The sequence below is a fragment of the Microtus pennsylvanicus genome, chromosome 2 (assembly GCF_037038515.1).
Source record: "Microtus pennsylvanicus isolate mMicPen1 chromosome 2, mMicPen1.hap1, whole genome shotgun sequence".
NCBI classification, from domain to species: Eukaryota; Metazoa; Chordata; class Mammalia; order Rodentia; family Cricetidae; genus Microtus; species Microtus pennsylvanicus.
The window spans coordinates 143,787,572-143,805,877 of NC_134580.1; the positions used below are offsets into that span (position 1 = coordinate 143,787,572).

The 18,306-nt window shown below is 48.1% G+C and overlaps 1 protein-coding gene across 2 annotated transcripts in view; it reads right to left on the minus strand.

Moving 5' to 3' along the window:
• Zfp64 (ZFP64 zinc finger protein) overlaps positions 1-15,229 on the minus strand; it is a 62,614-nt gene extending 47,385 nt beyond the window's left edge. Inside the window, exons 1-4 of one of the 2 annotated variants that reach the window (XM_075963167.1) lie at positions 15,045-15,212; positions 11,440-11,679; positions 1,426-1,587; positions 245-307 (exon numbers count right to left, since the gene is read on the minus strand). In XM_075963167.1, the coding sequence (XP_075819282.1) occupies positions 245-307; positions 1,426-1,587; positions 11,440-11,679; positions 15,045-15,090 (511 nt within the window). In that variant the 5' untranslated portion in view covers positions 15,091-15,212. Of the gene's footprint in view, positions 1-244; positions 308-1,425; positions 1,588-11,439; positions 11,680-15,044 lie in introns of both variants that reach the window. The other variant, XM_075963166.1, reaches the window with a different exon arrangement.
• Positions 15,230-18,306: the final 3,077 nt, after the last annotated feature.

Sequence of the window (18,306 nt, forward strand, 5' to 3'; positions counted from 1 at the left end):
TGCCTCCCAAGTGCTGGGATTAAAGGCGTGTGCCACCACTGCCTGGTTTACTGCTGGGTTTTGATTGCTTTAGATATGTTTCTGTCATAGTCACGTGTACAAACTGTATGTTTATTTACTTTGTACTTGTGTTCCTTTGACCTCTGTAAGGCTTGGGCCTTTTTACATGTCCGACATCTCTGGGTCCCCAGGTTCTCCTGGGTGGGTGTTCAGGGTACTCTACCTAGTGAATGACGTCACTTACCTGTGTGGATCTTCAGGTGGCGCTCCATGTCCTTCATGCCGTAGGCAGTCTTGAACTGGCAACCTGAAAAAGCCAACGGAAGAGTCCAGAGAAAACCGAAGTGGTCGACTTGCCACACAACGGGGAGATGGCCAGCAACACAGGAAAGACACTGACAACACATGCCAGACATGGTACAGTACTGATCTGACACAAACCAACATCAAAAGGAGGCCGGGCAGTGGTGGCGCATGCCTTTAATCCCAGCACTTGAGCGGTAGAAGCAGGTGAATCTCTGTGAGTTCGAGGCCAGCCTGGTCTACAGAGAGAGTTTCAGGACAGCCAGGGCTGTTACACAGAGAAACCCTGTCTTGAAAATTCCAAACAACAACAACAACAAAACCAAAACAAAACCCAAACCCCCCAGAACCCTAAAAACCAAAAGAATCAGCAGAATAATGACGCGTGGATTCATACTTTACAACAGTGGTTCTCAACCTGTGGGTCGTGACCTCCTCTGATATCCTGCATATCAGATATTTACATGATGATTGATAACAGTAGTGAAAATTACAGTTATCCAGGTAGCAGAGGGATAGTTTTATGGCTGGGAGTCACCACCACATGAGGAACTGTATGGAATAAAAGGTGGCAGTGTTAGGAAGGTTGAGAATCACTGTTCTACAACATGGCCCATGGGCCAGAAAGACAGCCATCAGGCAGACAAATGCTCTCTTGTTTAGAGAAGACTGAAGATTCATAAGAACCAGAGTAACCAGGACTGGAGACGGTGCAGAAGTTAGCGCACAGGCCGCTCTACCGGAGGACCCAGGTTTGGTGCCCAGCCCCCACACGGAAGCTCACAACCACCTGTGACTCTAGTTCCAGAGGGTTCCACGCCCTCTTCTGGGCATCCAACACACGTGGGAGGGGGAGGGTATAGGCTTATACACAGGAGTAGACTTACACTCATAAACCTTTAGGAATAATAAGAATTCACCAAGAAGCTGGGCACTGTGGCTCAGGCCTCTACTTCCAACAGGTGGGAGGCTGAGGCAGGAGAATCATGAGTTCGAGGCCCACCAAAGTGGTATAGTGAATTCCAGGTCTGGTTGAGCTACAGAGTCAGGACCCAGCCTCCCCCTATTAAAACAAATCCTATGAACCCTGTCTGCCCTTGCTGTGCCCAGAGCCCCCTTTACCTGGATAGCAGCAGCCCAGTCTCTTCTGCCCAAGGGACGTGGTGGGCTTCTTGGCACGTGTCTTGGCAGGGAGCGAGATCACGGTGGCTGTCTGGTTTTCGTTGCTCTCCGTGGGCAGGTAAGTTTGATAGCCATGTTCAAAGACGAATTCTGGAGCTGAAACTAAAGGACCCAGTGCTTATTAATTTCCGTGACGCAGAGCGATGACGTAACTCAATCCAGCTAATGCGGCATGAAACAAGAATCTCTCACTCAAAAATCAAGTGTGTGAGGTGTAGGGATGGCTCAATGGGTAAGAGCCCTGGCTGCTCTCCCAGAGGACTCAGGTTCAATCCCCAGCACCCACACTGTGGCTCACAACTGTCTGTAACTCTAGTTCCAGGGGATCTGAGGCCCTCTTCTGATCTCACTGATACCAGGCATGCATGGGCTACATAGACAAATGGAGGGAAAATACTCACATACATTAAAAAAATCCTTAAAAAAATTGGTTAATTTTGGTATGTGATGGTTTTTATTTGCACTTTTTTAAATTATTAATATTAATTAAAAAAAATCAAGTGGCTGGGTGTGGTGGCACACACCTTTGACTCCAGCACTTAGGGAGCAGAGGCAGGTGGATCTCTGTGGGTTCCAGGTCAGCCAGGTCTACACAGGGAATACCAGGCAGCCAGAGCTACAAACCTGCCTTAACCCTCACACTTCAAATAAAAACAAGTGCTTTTGAAGGTGGTGGCAAAAAAGCCTTTAATTCCAGCACTTAAGAGTTCAAGGCCAGCCTAGTCTATATAGTGAGCCCCAGACAGCCTGAACTACACGATGAGACCCAGTCTCAACAAAGTGACCATCCAACCACAACCATAACACAAATGCTGGTCTAGGGCTCTAAAACACCAGTCAAGACAGGGTCTCACATAACTCAGGCTGGCCTCCAAGTCACTATGTAGCTGAGGTTGGTTTTGAGCTCCTATAAACTTGGACTACAAGTAGGTAGCAATATTTCATTTGTATTTTAACAAATAAAGCTTGCCTGAAGATCAGAGAGTAAAACAGCTCTACTGATCAGCCTTACAGACCAGGCAATGGGGACATACACCTTTTTTTTTTTTTTTTTTTTTTTTTGGTTTTTTCGAGACAGGGTTTCTCTGTGGCTTTGGAGCCTGTCCTGGAACTAGCTCTGTAGACCAGGCTGGTCTCGAACTCACAGAGATCCGCCTGCCTTAATCCCAGTAGCTACACAAGTTGCCATAGAAACTGGGCAGTAGTGGTGCACACCTTTAATCCCACCCCTAGAGAGGAACATAAGACGGGAGGAGACAGCTCTCAGATAGCCTCATTCTGAGATTCCTGGAGGCAGGATCGCCATTTTGGACTGAGGTGGGAGCCAGTGGCTGGATGTTCTGCTTTTCTCACCTTCAGGTTGAACCCCAGTTTTTGTCTCTGGGTTTTTATGCATCATGCTACAGGTATACACCACCATCCCTAGTTTTGAACTCCCTTCTCTTTTTGATGTTAAAGATTGGCCTTATTTATTTGTGTGTGGTGGCATCTGCAGAAGACAGGGGACATCACTAAGAGCTGGAGTTACAGGTGTCTGCAAGACGCCTGACTTGTCATGTGGCGCTGGGATCCGGACTCTGATTCCCATGATTTAGCAACAAGTCCTCTTAAAGTGCCGAGCCATCTCCACAGCCCCAGCTTCAGACCTCTTGAACGAGCAATGAATGTCCCTAAAACTGATGTCATGTAGGCACCGTTAACTGTAGGCAGATGTACAAGGCACTCTCCTGAGAGAGTCCTAAAACTCCAGGACTTCTCTCAAAACTCAGGCATCCGTGACATCTCACTGCAATTTAGAGTTAAACAAAACAAAACTGTAAAGACAGAAGAAAACAAAAAGATCCCAAATGAGATCATTAAAAAAATAAGGAAGTCTTGAATTTTTCTGCTTATAATTTTTCGTGCCCATTTTGTGAATGATGTTCTTGGTTTTAGCATTTGCCCATGGGAGGCCTGGTTCCAAGTGAAGGCGATCTATGTTCACCAGGGACAGGAAAGGTGGAGAGGTCCCGCCTTTACCACCCACTTTATTTCCCGAATATATTGATCTGAATCAACCCAGACCTGCCATCATAACCTAGCTCTATTTGCCATAGGCCGTTTTCTTCTAAGACCAAAGTCCCAGCAAAATGAGAAACACAACAGATAAATCCCAGCATAGGGCAGCTGGTAAAAATACTTCACCTCAGCTAGGCGGTGGTGGTGCAGGCCTTCAGTCCCAGCACTCAGGAGGCAGAAGCAGGCGGATCTCTGTGAGTTCAAGGCCTGCCTGGTCTACAGAGTGAGTTCCAGGACAGCCAGGTTTACACACAGAGAAACCCTGTCTTGAAAAACCAAAACACTTCACCTCAGAAACCGTCCAGGTCATTGAAAATGAAACCCAAGAAACTGTCACAGTCAGGAAGGATCTAAGGAGATGTCACAATACAGAGCGGTGTGTGTCCCAAACCAGGACATAAAGATGATTTGTTTATATTTTATGCATATGAGTATTTTACTTGTATGTATGTCTGCGCACCATGTGTGTGCCTGATACCATTGCAGGTCATTGGATTCCCTGGAGTTGGAATTACAGATGGTTGTGAACCATCATGTGGGTGCTGGGAATTGAACATTGATCATTTGCAAGAGTAGCAAGTGCTCTAACCACTGAACAACCCCTCCAGCTTGATTTTAACATGTGGTTTCCTCCTCCTCCTCAGGATGATTTTCTTGAAGGGTAGTTGACTTGGCTTGGTTTTTGTCTTTGAGTGATGCCTCCTTATTAAGGTCCTCACCTTCACTTCCGGTGCCAACAGTATCCCATTCTGGGTTCCTCACCGGGAAAACCCAATTACCTTTATGGAGTTCACTTCCACCTCCACTCCTGACACCATCTGGGGAGGCATGGTTTCAGCTGAACCATAACAGTGGCCAGGGGGACCTCTTTAAGAAGATCACGAGGGGGCCGGAGAGATGGCTCAGTGGTTAAGAGCACCGGCTGCTCGGGCAGAGGACCTGGGTTTGATTTTCATCAGCCACATGACGGCCCATGACCATTCGTAACTCCACTTCCAGGGGTTTGCACACGGTATAAACGCACAGAGGCACACATATGTGCACATAAATAAATGACATATAAATAAAAATCCTGCTAAAATAAACTGCATGCAGCCATTACCTCCCAGCACACACCTCCTCTTCCGCTATGACAATTTGTAAACACACACTCTAATCTCTGGCTGAGAGTCCAGGTCTGCTCACCGGCACCTTTCTGGGGTCTTCATGACGCTGTCACTGATTTACGACAGATGATACCCAGGGTCTCACAACCTTTGGCATCTGAGCAAACTCAGTTTCCACTTTTCTCAGTGGGGAACTGTCGTGGAGGTCTGGCCACTGAAGGTCAGCCGTGGAGTTCTGACAAGCACTGTTCCGTCTCTACACCCAGTCTCTCTGAGCGGCCCACTTGCCTGTGTGCTCATGGCTAGAAAAGCCACTGATTATTGAGAGCTCAGCGGGCTCTTCCGTAGGAGCTTGGAAGATAAGGCTGTTGTGAGCAGTGCAGACGGTGGAGGTCTGGCTTGTGGAGCTTCAGAGAGGAGCAAAGACTTTACAGGGAGTTTTGTGGGAAGATTTTGTGGTTCTGGTTAGCAGGGCTGCAGAATCAGCTGGGACTAATAGGAGACCAGACCATTAAGGAAGGTGAAACCTTTGCTTTGCTGGGATACTCGATGCTGGTCGGCTGGAGCTGCAAATCCAGCAGTGATTAAGAAGAGATCAGCTGGGTGGGGGTGGCATATGCCTTAATCCCTGAGCTGCGGAGACAGAGGCAGGTAGATCTCTGAGTTCAAGGCTAGTCTGGTTTACAAAGTGAGTTCCAGGACAGCCAGGACTACACAGAGAAACTCTGTCTCAAAAAGCCGAAAAAAGAAAAGTTCAGCATCACTGAGGCGAAAACTTCTGGGAAGTGTTCCCTCAGGGTCAGTACACAGAAGCTGTGTTCCACACCGGCCAAGGTTATACCTCGTGCTGACCGCTGAACTTGGTAGCGTTCAGAGTCACGCAGGTGCTGTTGGTTTTGAAGGTGTGTGTGCAGGGGTCATGGAGAGCGGCTGAGGCTTGGCACCGTGTGACAGGGCTGGAGTCCCTGAGAAGAGCTCAGGAGAGGCTATTGGTGAAAGCCGGCCCTGCTGCAGCACGCGACCCCAGCAGTTTGGAGATGTTGGTACCCGGGATGACCACCAAGAACAGCAGCAGCGGTGGAGTGGAGCCAGCCTGAGCCCAGAAGACAAGCTGTGTGTACTGCAGGGGGCGGAGCTGGAGGACTGACCCAGGCCCCTTGGAGGAGCCCAGAAGATGGTGAGTGGATCCCAGATAATTGGGCACTGAGCTTCTTACACTGTTGGAGTTTGGTTTTGCTTTGTGCAGATTGCGACTGTGCCCTGGTTCTTCCCTCCTGAAGAAAGTAATTTAATTTTGATTTGTTTTTCTTTCCCGAGACCAGGTGGGCCTTGAGCTCAGAGATCCACCTGCCTCCAGCCTCCTGGGCCTCTGCCTCCTTAAATGCTGGGATTAAAGATGTGGGCCACCACTGCCTGGCTTAAGTTTGATTTTTATAGGAGCCCACAGCTGAAAGACTTTGAACTTGGATGGAGGTGGGTGGCCCTTGGACTTCCCACAGGTCAGGGAACCCTGATTGCTCTTCGGGCTGATGAGGGAGGGGAACTTGATCGGGGGAGGGGGAGGGAAATGGGAGGCAGTGGTGGGGAGGAGGCAGAAATCTTTAATAAATAAATAAATTAAAAAATGTTTGGGATTTTTAAAAAGACTAAACTTTTAATGTATTTGAATTTTTGAAGTTATTTGTTTTATATTGGTATATTAATATTAATGAGTCATCTTGAGGATAAATGATAAAGGAAAGGCTCTAACGGAAAAGCAATGTTTGCGTGTCAAGCTGACAGGGGTCAGTTGTCCTGGCAAGTTTTATGTCAACTTGACAGAAACTAGCGTCATCATAGAGAAGGGAGCCTCACTTAAGAAAATGCTTCTATAAGATCGGGCCGAAGGCAAGCCAGTGGGGCATTTTCTTAATTAGTGAATGATGGGGCGGGACAGCCCATTATGGGAAGTGCCACCTCTGGGATGGTGATCCTAAGTTCTATAACAGTGGTTCTCAACCTCCCAATGCTGCAATGCTTTAATGCAGTTCATGTTGTGGCCTCTCAGTCTGCCCCACCCTGCAACTGTCAACCACATTCCGAGGGACTGGTTTGGGCCTATGCTGCTACAAGCCCTTGGAGTCATGATTCGAGCATTTTCTTTCATTCTGAGGCTACTCTTTCTTCCTCTCATGGCCAGTGCTGTTCTCTGAATGTCAAGATTAGATGCAGATGGGAGCATGGGGGTGGGCAAGTGGAATCCAGCGGGGACAGCCAGGCACAGCTGGGGTCATTCTGGGGATGGTGCTAATCACAGGAGACCCACACAGTCTAGAGGCAGAGCCACAGGCCAAAAAGGATCTACTCAAGTGTGAGCTGGGAGGCTTCACCTCCGAGTCTTGTTTTCTTTTCTTTCTCTTTCTCTCTCTCTCTCTTCCTTTCTCTTTCCTTCCTTCCTCTCTCTCTCCCTCCCTCCCTCCTTCCATTCTTATTTATTTATATGTGTATGTGTGCTATCACACATATAGAGAGGTCTGAGGATAATCTGTGGAAATTTTTTTTCCTTCCACCATGTGGGTCCACAGGTTGTCAGGCTTGATGGTGGGTGCCTTTTCCATAGAGCCATTTTGCTGGCCCTGGCCTCAGGTTTTTTTTTTTTTTGTTTGTTTTTTGGTCTGGGGAATGGGCCTTTTTCTTCCTTTCTTGGGGTGGCTGTGAGGGTTAGAGCTGAGGTATGGCTGCTAATGCACTGGTTACTTTTCACGTGGCTCCATGACTCCTGGGCAGCAAGGAACTGTTGAGGGAAGGTCTGGCTTCATCAAGGGCCATCTCAGAATGAGGGCATGGGAGCCATCAGAAATCGTCACTGACATGGGAAGGTCTGAGGCCTTGGGCCAAGTGAGTGACTCTCCAACCTGCCAGAGCCGTGGGTCCCCCAGGGAGCTTCTTCAGTGAAGCTGGAGTCTCCACCTCAGAAATCCTGTTTCCTCCAAGGTGGAGCCTGGGTACTGGTGTCTAACAAGTTCCCCCAAGGACCCTGATCTACAAGCGGGTCTTAGAACTGATAGCTAACGGAGCAGCTAAGTCCAAGTGGTGGTGGGGGTGAGAGGGGAGTCCAGACGAAAGACAAGCAGGATCCTGTTTGGTTGTCTGGAGAAGGGCAGCCGAGTCGGGCAGAGAGAGCCAGACACTTGAGGTTGGCACATCAGCCAGTCGCCACTTTATCTGTTAGACTCTGCACGTCTCACCGACCCCAGCAGCCATCCCTGCCCTCTAATGGACCATTATCAACAGAATTCCTGTGCCAGCCCAGGCATGAAGCTGTGGCCAGAGCTATCAGACGGATGTGGGATATGAGCTTGGGTGTCTCTGGACAGGAGATGTCTCCCTGAACTGGATACCAAGAGAACCCCACGCCTGGCCTGAGGTCAGAGCTGCAATTCTAGGCAGAGGGAACACTACCTGCCAGGGCTCTAGGGTGCTAAGAAATGGGGTTCACTGGAAAAATTGCAAGGAAAAACGTGTGTGCCCTGGCTGTACATGTGGAGGGCATGTGTGTGAGGGAGGTCAGAGCTGTGTGTGTAGACTGTCACCAGGTGCCAACAGCCGGGCAGAGCTGGGAAAGGCATTTCTAGCAGAAGCAATAGAGAAAGAAAAGGCTCAGAAGTCAGTGTGGTGGACGCCTCAGGCAGAGTGTAGTTCAAAGCTTTCCACGCAGCAGAATCCCTCGGAATTTGTCTTACAATTCTTCCTGGGGCTTCAGGAAGCTCAGCTCTCTTCAGGGAGATGCCCATGAGGAAAAGGACGAAGCACTCGTTCCAGGACAGCCCTGGATCTGTGGGTTCTCCTGGACCCATCTTTTCCCCACAGGCAGTTTCTCCTTATCTAGCTGAGACCCAAGCAGGTCGCAACAGACCACCTGCAAAGTGACTTCTTTCTCTTTTTTTTTGGGGGGGGGGGGCGGCGGCACACGGGATTTCTCTGTATAGCAGCCCTGGTTGTCCTGGACCAGGCTGGCCTCAAACTCAGATCTGCCTGCCTCTGCCTCCTGAGTGCTGAGTACTGTGTGGTTTCTAGACTCCATATTTTCTTGACTACTTCCTTTAAGGGTTAGTTTATTATCCTATCCTAAAATCTCTCCAGACACATATTTTGGAAGCATTAAAAATACTCAAGAAAGCCGGGCGGTGGTGACATGCTTTAATTCCAGCACTCGGGAGGCAGAGGCAGGTGGATCTTTGAGTTCCAGGACTGGCTTCATAGCTATAGAGAAACCCTGTCCCAAAAAATCAAAAACAAACAAACAAAACCTCAAGAAATTCTGCTTATTGTCCAGAACTGTTTTATGTATATATGTGTGGGCCTGGGTGTAGTAGGCGGGCCATTTTCAGCACGTGTGTGGACTGGAGAATAGTATATGTGCCACTTTCAGGCATGTGCATGAACATGAGTGTGGTATGTGTGCCTTGCCTGTGCACATGCTCTCAGAGCCAGGGGGAGGGAACTTGATCCCCTGGAACTAGTTACAGACGTTTTGAGCCACCACGTGGGTGCTGAGAACTGAAGCCAGGTCCTCTGCAAGAGCAGCCAGTGCTCTCCAGCCTCAGGTCTCAAATTTTAGACAGCACATGAATAATTTATAAAAGTGGGAAGTTGGCTGACCCTTGGCTCCGGTAGATCTTGGAGCTGAGACCGAGAACATTTGGGCTGTTGAGATGGCTCAGCTGGTAAAGGTGTTTGCTGCCAAGTCTGACCACCTGAGTTCGATTCCCAGCGCTCACCTGGTAGAGAGAATCAACTCTAAAGTTGCTGGCACACACACACAAACATAATTTAACCTAATTAGGAAAATTCATATCTTTTTTTTTTTTTTTGCAACTAAAAAATCAAAACACAGAACTGGAAGGACCCAAAGAAGAGTTGCTTTGTGCGTGGTTTTTCCAGTTTACCAAAGTCTGTGCCGGGCCTTAACGCCCACGCCCACACCCACCCCCTTCAGGCTCTCATCGATTTTGCTTCCTGTAACAGTGTAACACTGTTAGATTTGCACACACCCGCCCTGCTCTCTCACAGACACGGCCCCTCTTTCTGAGGCTCGGGCACTTTGCGCTGTATGGTGTCTGACATGCTTTTACCCACCTCTCCCCTGAAAGTCACACATAAAACTGACTTTGTCCACAGTAAAAACTGTAACGAACACCCTTCATCTGCCATCAAGCTTTACAGCATAAACTCTTAGAGACTGACCTATTACAAGTATTTAGATATAGTTCATTAATTAGTTCTTCCTCATTTATTTATGTGTGTGCGTTATGTAAGTGCACATACACACATCATAGTGTATGTGGGCGGAGGTTGGAAGACCACCCTGGGAGAGCACTCTTTCCTTTTGCCAATAGTGGCACCTTTACCCTCTGGGCCATTTCTTCTGCCTAGTGTTCCGGTAAATTTTAAAACAGAGATTTAAAATTTAAGCGTTAAAATCTGAAAGCTATCACAGGACTATCCAGGATGTAGGAATTTGCACGCCCGGTTTTAGCCTGATTTGCTCTCCTCCTTCAGGGACCACGCCCAGATGTGTTCACCACACCCTTCGGCTGTCCTCTACCGACTTTCCCACTGGCTTCTGGTCCTCTGCTCTTGTTGGTTTTTAGACATTCTTTATATAAGAAGGCTGTTTATATGAATAAGCTGCAAACTTTTTCTCAACATGCTCATTTTTAGACCCTGTATTTCTGGGGTGAAAATAAGTAATGTCATTGCAGCTACATTCATAATTCCCTCCCTCTGGGGAGGGCAGTCCAATCACCAAGAAATGCATTATTTAATTCCTGGAGCACCCAGCATCTCGGAGAGTGGTATCTTGCTTTTTTTTTGGTTGTTTGAGACAGGGTTTCTCTGTGTACCTGTTGTCTTGGAACTCACTCTGTAGACCATGCTTGAACTCACAGAGATCTGCCTGCTTCTACCTCCCTAGTGTGTTGTAAGGAGCTGTGGGCCGCTTCCCATTACCCGGCTCCTGGCTGCCGGCTAGCTTTACCCAAAATAATTACACGGAAACTGTATTCTTTTAAACACTGCCTGGCCCATTATCTCTAGCCTCTTACTGGCTAACTCTCACATCTTGACTAACCCATTTCTAATAATCTGTGTGGTGGTTTACCGGGAAAGATTCAGCATGTCTGACCTGGTGGCTGGCTCCATGGCAGTCTGACCAACTATGCTTTCTTTCTCCCAGCATTCTGTTCTGTCTACTCCACCTATCTAAATCCTGCCCTATCAAAAAGCCAAGGCAGTTTCTTTATTAACCAATGAAAGTAACAAATAGACAGATGACCCTCCTCCATCACTAGTGCTGGGATTAAAGGCATGTGCCACCACCACCTGGCTATTTTGTTTTTTAATCTCTAAATGAACATCTGTGTCTCCCCAAAACCAGCCAAACCAAGCCAAGATAAGACCCCAGACATTCTTTATGTTCGTCTATCACACAAACAATGCCAACGCAGGGCTCGTATGCATACCCACCCCAAATATCTACGAGATTCTGCTTCTCAGCACCTGGAGGTTTGGCTCAGAAACTTGGCCTTTGTCTGTCTACTTACACACGTGACATTTCTCACAATGCACACTCATGGTTTAAACCTAAAAGCCTCCAAACCTTCCCAGCAGTGCTGGTTAAAAATAACGCATCAGTGATTGAGGGGCTAGGACCTGGGCAAGCCGTCCATCCAAACAGGTCCCATAGAGGTGTGTAGGGGGGTGCAGCCAGCCACCTCTGTCCATCCTTCCCCTCCCCCACCCTGTGTACCTGTGATGGTCTGTGTCTCCGAACTGATGGTCCTTGTGGTGGTCTGGGTCTGGGTGGCAGGCACTGTCTCCTCCGACACAAACTGGACCGTGCTAGGGGCTGTCACCGGCGTGCTGGTCAGCTGGCAGCCGCTCTGCTTGTGAGCTACGAAGGCATCCAGGTTGCTGAACTGCTGCTTACAGATACCGCAGATGTGGATGTCCGGTGTCAGCTCTACCAGGACCGTGGTGCCTCCGGGGACTCCATGGGACAAAGGAAAAATCACAGATAAATTTCAGATCAGTGTCACGGCAGGAGGCAGACGTGGTCATGTCCCTCCTTCTTTCTTGGAAACCTACTCCAAATTCTGTCATAGCAGCTGTGTCCCCAGATGGGAGCCACGGTCTGTGACGCAGCACTGTTCACGGGCACCACTGAGGGCTTGGGGATTGTGTTTTACAAGAGAGTTCTTTCAGAGCTGGGGAGGCAGTCCACAGATTGCTTGCCCTGCAAGCATGAGACCCCAAGTCCAAACCCTAGAGCCCATGTAAAGAGCTGGGTGTAGGGTGTGAGTTTGTAATCTCAGCATAGGGGAGGAGGCAGGGGGATCCCCACACTTGCTGGCTAAGTGGCCAACCAAGCCTACTTGGCAAGTGTCTCAAAACCCAAGGAATGGTACCTGAGGAACAACATCAGAGATTGTCCTCTGGCCTCCACACATGCTCACACACAAGGATGTATACCAGTGTATCCACACACACACAACCACTAAAAGACAAAGTTAATTTGATGTGTAGGACTGCCTAGCCCTTCCCAGGGACTGAGGCGAGTCCTGCCCCAATCCCAACACACAGTCCCAAACGCCTCATCACCTACAAACCCACTAGTTCACAACGGTGCTCTGGCAGATGTGCGGATTCCTCCAGCACACACACCACAAAGGGAGCAAGGCCAGCTGTGGTTTCCTCTTCCTAAAGATGCTGATGCAGACGCGATGTTCACACATCAGCAGACACTTTTATAACTATGAAGAAAATGCCAAAATCTCTGATTCTTGCTCCCACTTCCCTGGTCTCTGAATGCAACCCCAGAATAGATCAATTGGGATGGTACAGTTCAGGTTTCTGGCACTTGTAGACTAAATTCATTCTTAACTAACAGGGACATCATTTTTTTTTTGTTTTGTTTTTTATAGCAATGAGAGAGAGAGAGAGAGAGAGAGAGAGAGAGAGAGAGAGAGAGAGAGGAGAGAGAGAGATAGTAACTGTATTGAGAGCTTCAAAGCAACTAGCATGGTACCTGATACTATATTAGAAGGTAATATAGCTTCACGTGTAGTACGGTGGGTAGAGGGCTTGCCTTGCATATCTGAGGCCCCAAGTTCAAACCCCAGCACCTCCTAAAAATGGTGTGGCTGATGGAGGCACACAGGCCAGTAATGCAATCTTAGCCACTAGAGAGGTGGAGGCTGGAGGGCTGGGTCTTAAGACTCCTCGTGGGCCTTGGCCAGTTTGAAACACCTAGGCCCTGTCTCAGAACAAAAGTGAAAGAAAGCACTATATAAACGTTTGTTAAACAAGATAACAATTGGGCTGGAGAGATGGCTCAGTGGTTAAAGAGCCCTGGCTGCTCTTCCAGAGGTCCTGAGTTCAATTCCCACATGGTGTTTCACAACCATCTAGATAATGGAATCTGATGCCCTCTTCTGGCAAGATAACAATTAATTAGTAAGTCTCAATACGAGAAATTTAATTTTTATCCTTAAATTTTTCCTTTGCGGAGTTGTAGGGATGGCTCTGTAGTTTTACTGCTTATGGAGCGTCTGAGTTCAGAACCCACACTCGTTAGCACACGACCAGCAACGCCGGCTCCAGGGGATCTGACCTCCACGAGCACTGGCTCTGAAAACCACATACCCATTCCTATGTACACATACAATTAAAAATAGAAATAAAAACTTAAAAATTTTCTCTTGCATTATAATAAAACTCGCACAGAATAAAATCTGGAATAGTAAGAACTGGCAGAAAAAAAAACTCATAATATTAGCCACTTGTACTTTCATGGACATTACAAACACATTTTCTATTTATGCTTAAAAATTCATTTTTTTCCACTCTATTGTGAAGCTAATCTTTCCCCTATATAATACCAAGCATGAAAATTCTTTATACATATAATTGCTTAGTGGGAACATGTCACTCCATGGTATCCATGTATCATATAATAATGTCTGTAACTAGTCAAGTTAAATATTTCAAGACTACATTTGTAGAACACAGTGCCCGTACCATGCAATTTTCTGAAAATTATAAGCTATTTCGATTCTGTCCAGTTTCCTTCAGGACTAAGACAAGGCATTTGCCTGAGGTGTCCTATGGTTGACGTCCCAGGGAAAGTGATGCTGGGGGGAGCGACACTTTAGAAGTCACCTTGCAGAATGCCTCAGAAATCAACAGATGATGCCAGGAACAAGGTGACCACAGGGGCAGCCCCAGTACTAGGGAAACGGTGAGAATGAAGCCATATTTGCTCAGCTAAGGTAGTCTTCGTGGTGGACTAGTATTGGTGTCCAGGAGGAAGCAGTTTCCGGTACTAAGTTATGCTTCTGGTACTCACGAAAGAAGTAAGTCACAACGGGGACTTTTCTTAGCATCTTTAAACTGACACTATTAACATTGATTTTAGCCCTGGGTTTTCAGTCTGCAAAATGAGGAGGGCAAGACAGGTCTCTTCTTAGGGCCACTAAAGAGTAAAAGGGCTAATGCATGAAAGGGGGCCCAATTCCAACGCCAAACCAGGTCACGTGGTGGGGTTGTCCCTTTTAAAGTGCATGGTACCCGGAGACACTGAGACATGATGGGGGGGGGGACTGGGGTTCAGTGAAACCTCTCCGTTTTATACGTCATGTAGGGCACACGCAAGCAAGTTTGGGAACCAATGGCTCTAAGAACAGCAGTTAGCAAATTGAGCCAGGTGTCTGCAAACCGGGGCCAGGGCTTTTCAAACTTCCGGTGCTTCAGGGAAGACCTCAGATTCTGGCCCCACCCCCGGAGACCTGGGGGGGCGGACCCAGCCGCCTTGTTTTAAACACACGCTGGCGCTCCAGGTGGTGGCCTCGGTTCAGTCCCTGGCCCATACTTTGGGAAACAAAGGCGTACGGACATACTAAGAACTTGGAGGGGGGGTAAAATCAAAGCCAGGAAACGAGAGAACACGAAACTCAGAGCAAGCCACCACAACCTGGTCTTCCCTATTCTCCCCCCCCCCCACCCGGAGTGCTGGGGAGAGCGTTACAAACCTGTCCACAGTGCTCTGACTTGAGCCACTGAGGCAGAAGTTTCACTACCTGTCTGCCCGGGTCACCCCACTTTCTTTTCTCTCTGCTACACCCCAAACTCTGCCAGGCGGGCAGGGAAGGTGGTGATGGTCTCTGCAAGGCATGGTGCAAGGCATGGCCTTCCCGGACCATGCCTCCCTGGGGGTGTTACAGGGGTTCTGCTCCCAGCCCAGCCTCTCTCGGGGCCGGGGATGAGGGTATGCGAGGTGCGCCGTCACCCGGATCCCAGATACACGGGGCCTGCTCGCCCGGCGGCGGGCACTAGCTGTATCTATCCAGCACTTACTTTGCACCGACCCAGAGAAGCTGTCTCCCTCGCCGCTCGCGTTCATGGCCTCAGACCTGAGGTGCCGTTTCTGGGAGCCCCCGGGTCGCCCTACATGCTTCAAAGACTTTACACTTGCATTTTTTCCCCGCACACCCCCCCAACTCTGCCTGTCTGCTCCCAACTCTGAGGCGGGGACGGATGTACAGTCCGCGCCACTTCCGCTGCCTAGAGGGCGCTGGCCCGGTGCGCCCAGCCGGGTTCTCGTATTGTGCTCTCCCGGGGACTCAAGAAGGGACCTGAGACCCCCGGGTCCGGATTCCACCACTTCACCCCAGGCAGTCTGGGGGCTCTGTGGCCACCCTGCACCTTTGCGCCTCGCTCTACTTGGGACCCTCATTCTGCCGCAGATGCCAGGAGATTGTGGGTCCTCCCAAAACCACCAGGGAGCCTGCATTCATATGTAAAAGCAAAGGACCTTTATTCAAACTAAACTTTAGACTTTCAGTCTGTTCAATGCTTGCATGTTAAGCCTTGCCATCCTTGCAATAAATCCCTACGAAATAAGCATTTGAAAACAAAAGACCTCTTTACAGACGCACTCTGTGATTCGGCACATAATAGGTTCCTTATACACATGTCTTGGACCATGTGCAACTTTTCCATGCCCCTTCCTTTAGAATTGTGTCTTTTATGGGACCAGTGAGATGCCTCAGCCAGTAAAGGAGCTTGCCATTCAAAAATGCAAGCCTGAAGTCCTGAGTTCAAGCCCCACAACCCACATATATGAGGAAGAAGAGAACAAAGAAATGTACTTCTTGTGGCGCGCGGGGGGGGGGGGGGTCCCCTCTCTACACCCCCCGCTAAAGAATTGAGCCAGCCACCTGATACAGGCCCTGGCTGAGGAGGGGATGTGCTAGACCCTGGGGTCCTGGAGACAATCAGACAGTCGAGCCAAGCAGGAACTTGTTTACTTCCTTACAGCATGTAACTTATAAAGCAAAAACCCACGAATCCCAGAAGAAGCGAAAGGGGAATTAGCCAATCACATCAGCAGTCACATCTGCATGATCCACAGCTCCTATGGCCCCTAATGGGGATCACAAGGGCACCAAGTGCTTTATGTCATCGTACCCCATCCCTAACTCCAATCATCTTCCTGTAAATAAGTCTATCTCCTCCCCGCTCCCTTCTGATCAGTGCCATCTTGGCTGGAAATATTTCTCGCCGCGGGCTTTGTAACGTCACTGGTTTTTGAATTTCGCGCCTTTTCCAGCTGTCACGCTTTTTGACACCAACTGTGTCTTTTTCTGTCACTGTTTTTGCACTAACTTGGCCACTCCAGCCTCCTATATGTTTGATTTAGCCCATACTAGGGTGGCCGTTCACAGTTCTGCCAATGTTCAAGGACGCTATCCTCTGGTGCCTGTGACCTTGCATGGTTTGTGGAAAAGTATGGGTGGTTGGATGGTGTGAATATATAGTTTGAAGGCTTCTTTGGAAGATGAATGGATGAAGGTGTGAATTGTTGGAGACATCTTGGACAAAAATACCACTTACCAGGGTAGAAAACATAACTAACATGACTACAGTCTTGACTATTATGATGACTATCTAGTAACCTGTATTTCTAAGTTATACATTACATTTTTAAAATAAACTACACAATCACACCTTAATCAAGATCAGAAATACATATGCATATAACAAAATTGACCTTAAATTTGTATTAATAAACCAAGATCCATACCAATGCAAATCTCTATGGCATATCCCCCTTTAAATGTAAAGAAACATTTACAAACAATATTTGGGAATGGTAAATCCCACATCAGGATAGTATTGGGAGGGAGTTTCAGTAAATCCTAAAGTCATCTGTGTTTAATTTTCCATATACTTTTATACCCCAATGCAACAGGGGGAAGCAGACAAAAGACGGCTTTAATGACTTTAACGTGATGCAAAGGACAACTAGAACAGCTACTTGCTTCTAAACTTGAGACATCAACTCATTAGCATTCTGTTGAGTAGGCCTTGAACCCACCCTAGGCCAAGTATCCTGAAGGCTACCACTCCCAAGGTCAAACCTCCTATTTCAAAAGAAGGAGCAGAAGTATGCTTGAATATCCTGACTCTTGGTCGGGGAGTGTGGGGTGTGGATCCACCTGCGTGGGCCATCTTAATGTCAAAAGGACCAAGTAACCACACCTAGGTCAGGAAGTGTAGCCAAACTTGTTGTCCACAGCTTTGAACAAACGCTGACCTTCAGACAAGGTGGAAATAGGCTCACATTTTTGGGCCTCCACAGTGAATACACAGTGTGAAGACTGCCTTGGAAGGTGAATGAAGGTGTGAACACACAGTGTGAAGGCTGTTTTTGAAGGTGAATGAAGGTGTGAACACACAGTGAAGGCTGCCTTGGAAGGTGAATGAAGGTGTGAACACACAGTGAAGGCTGCCTTGGAAGGTGAATGAAGGTGTGAACACACAGTGAAGGCTGCCTTGGAAGGTGAATGAAGGTGTGAACACACAGTGAAGGCTGCCTTGGAAGGTGAATGAAGGTGTGAACACACAGTGTAAAGACTGTTTCTGAAGGTGAATGAAGGTGTGAACACACAGTGTAAAGGCTGTTTTTGAAGGTGAATGAAGGTGTGAACACACAGTGAAGACTGCCTTGGGAGGTGAATGAAGGTGTGAACACACAGTGTGAAGGCTGCCTTGGAAGGTGAATGAAGGTGTGAACATACAGTGTAAAGACTGCCTTGAAAGGTGATTGCAGTGGTTTGAATCGGAAGTTCTTCCAGCCTGTTTCCCCTCTCCTCTTCACTCACATTTTGAGCTTTTGGTTCTCAGTTTGGTTCTGACTAGTATTGTTATTTTGGGAGATTGGGGACCCTCTGGAAAATGAAGCCCAGCTGGAAGAAGTAGACCACTGGGGAGACCTCTCAGATGGTACAACACAGCCCAGGCTTCCATAGTCCTGCTACCATGGAAAGAACACAACAGAGCACACCTGCAGTGCCTTCTCCACCGTGACAGACAGTAAACCCTCTGAAATCCTGAGAGAAGCAATCTTCTCCTGGAAGTTGCTTCCGTGAGGCATTCAGTCACAGCAATGAGAACCTCAACTAACGTAATAACTAAGAAAGCAAACCTTTGTTCTGGGGAAGTATGTTTCCCTTCTCAGTAAAGAGCAAAGCTACTGTAGGACAGCACAGGAGCGTTAGAGAGTCCATTTAAAGTTGATAACAGTTGCTGTTTTCCACTTCTAACTAAATTCGAT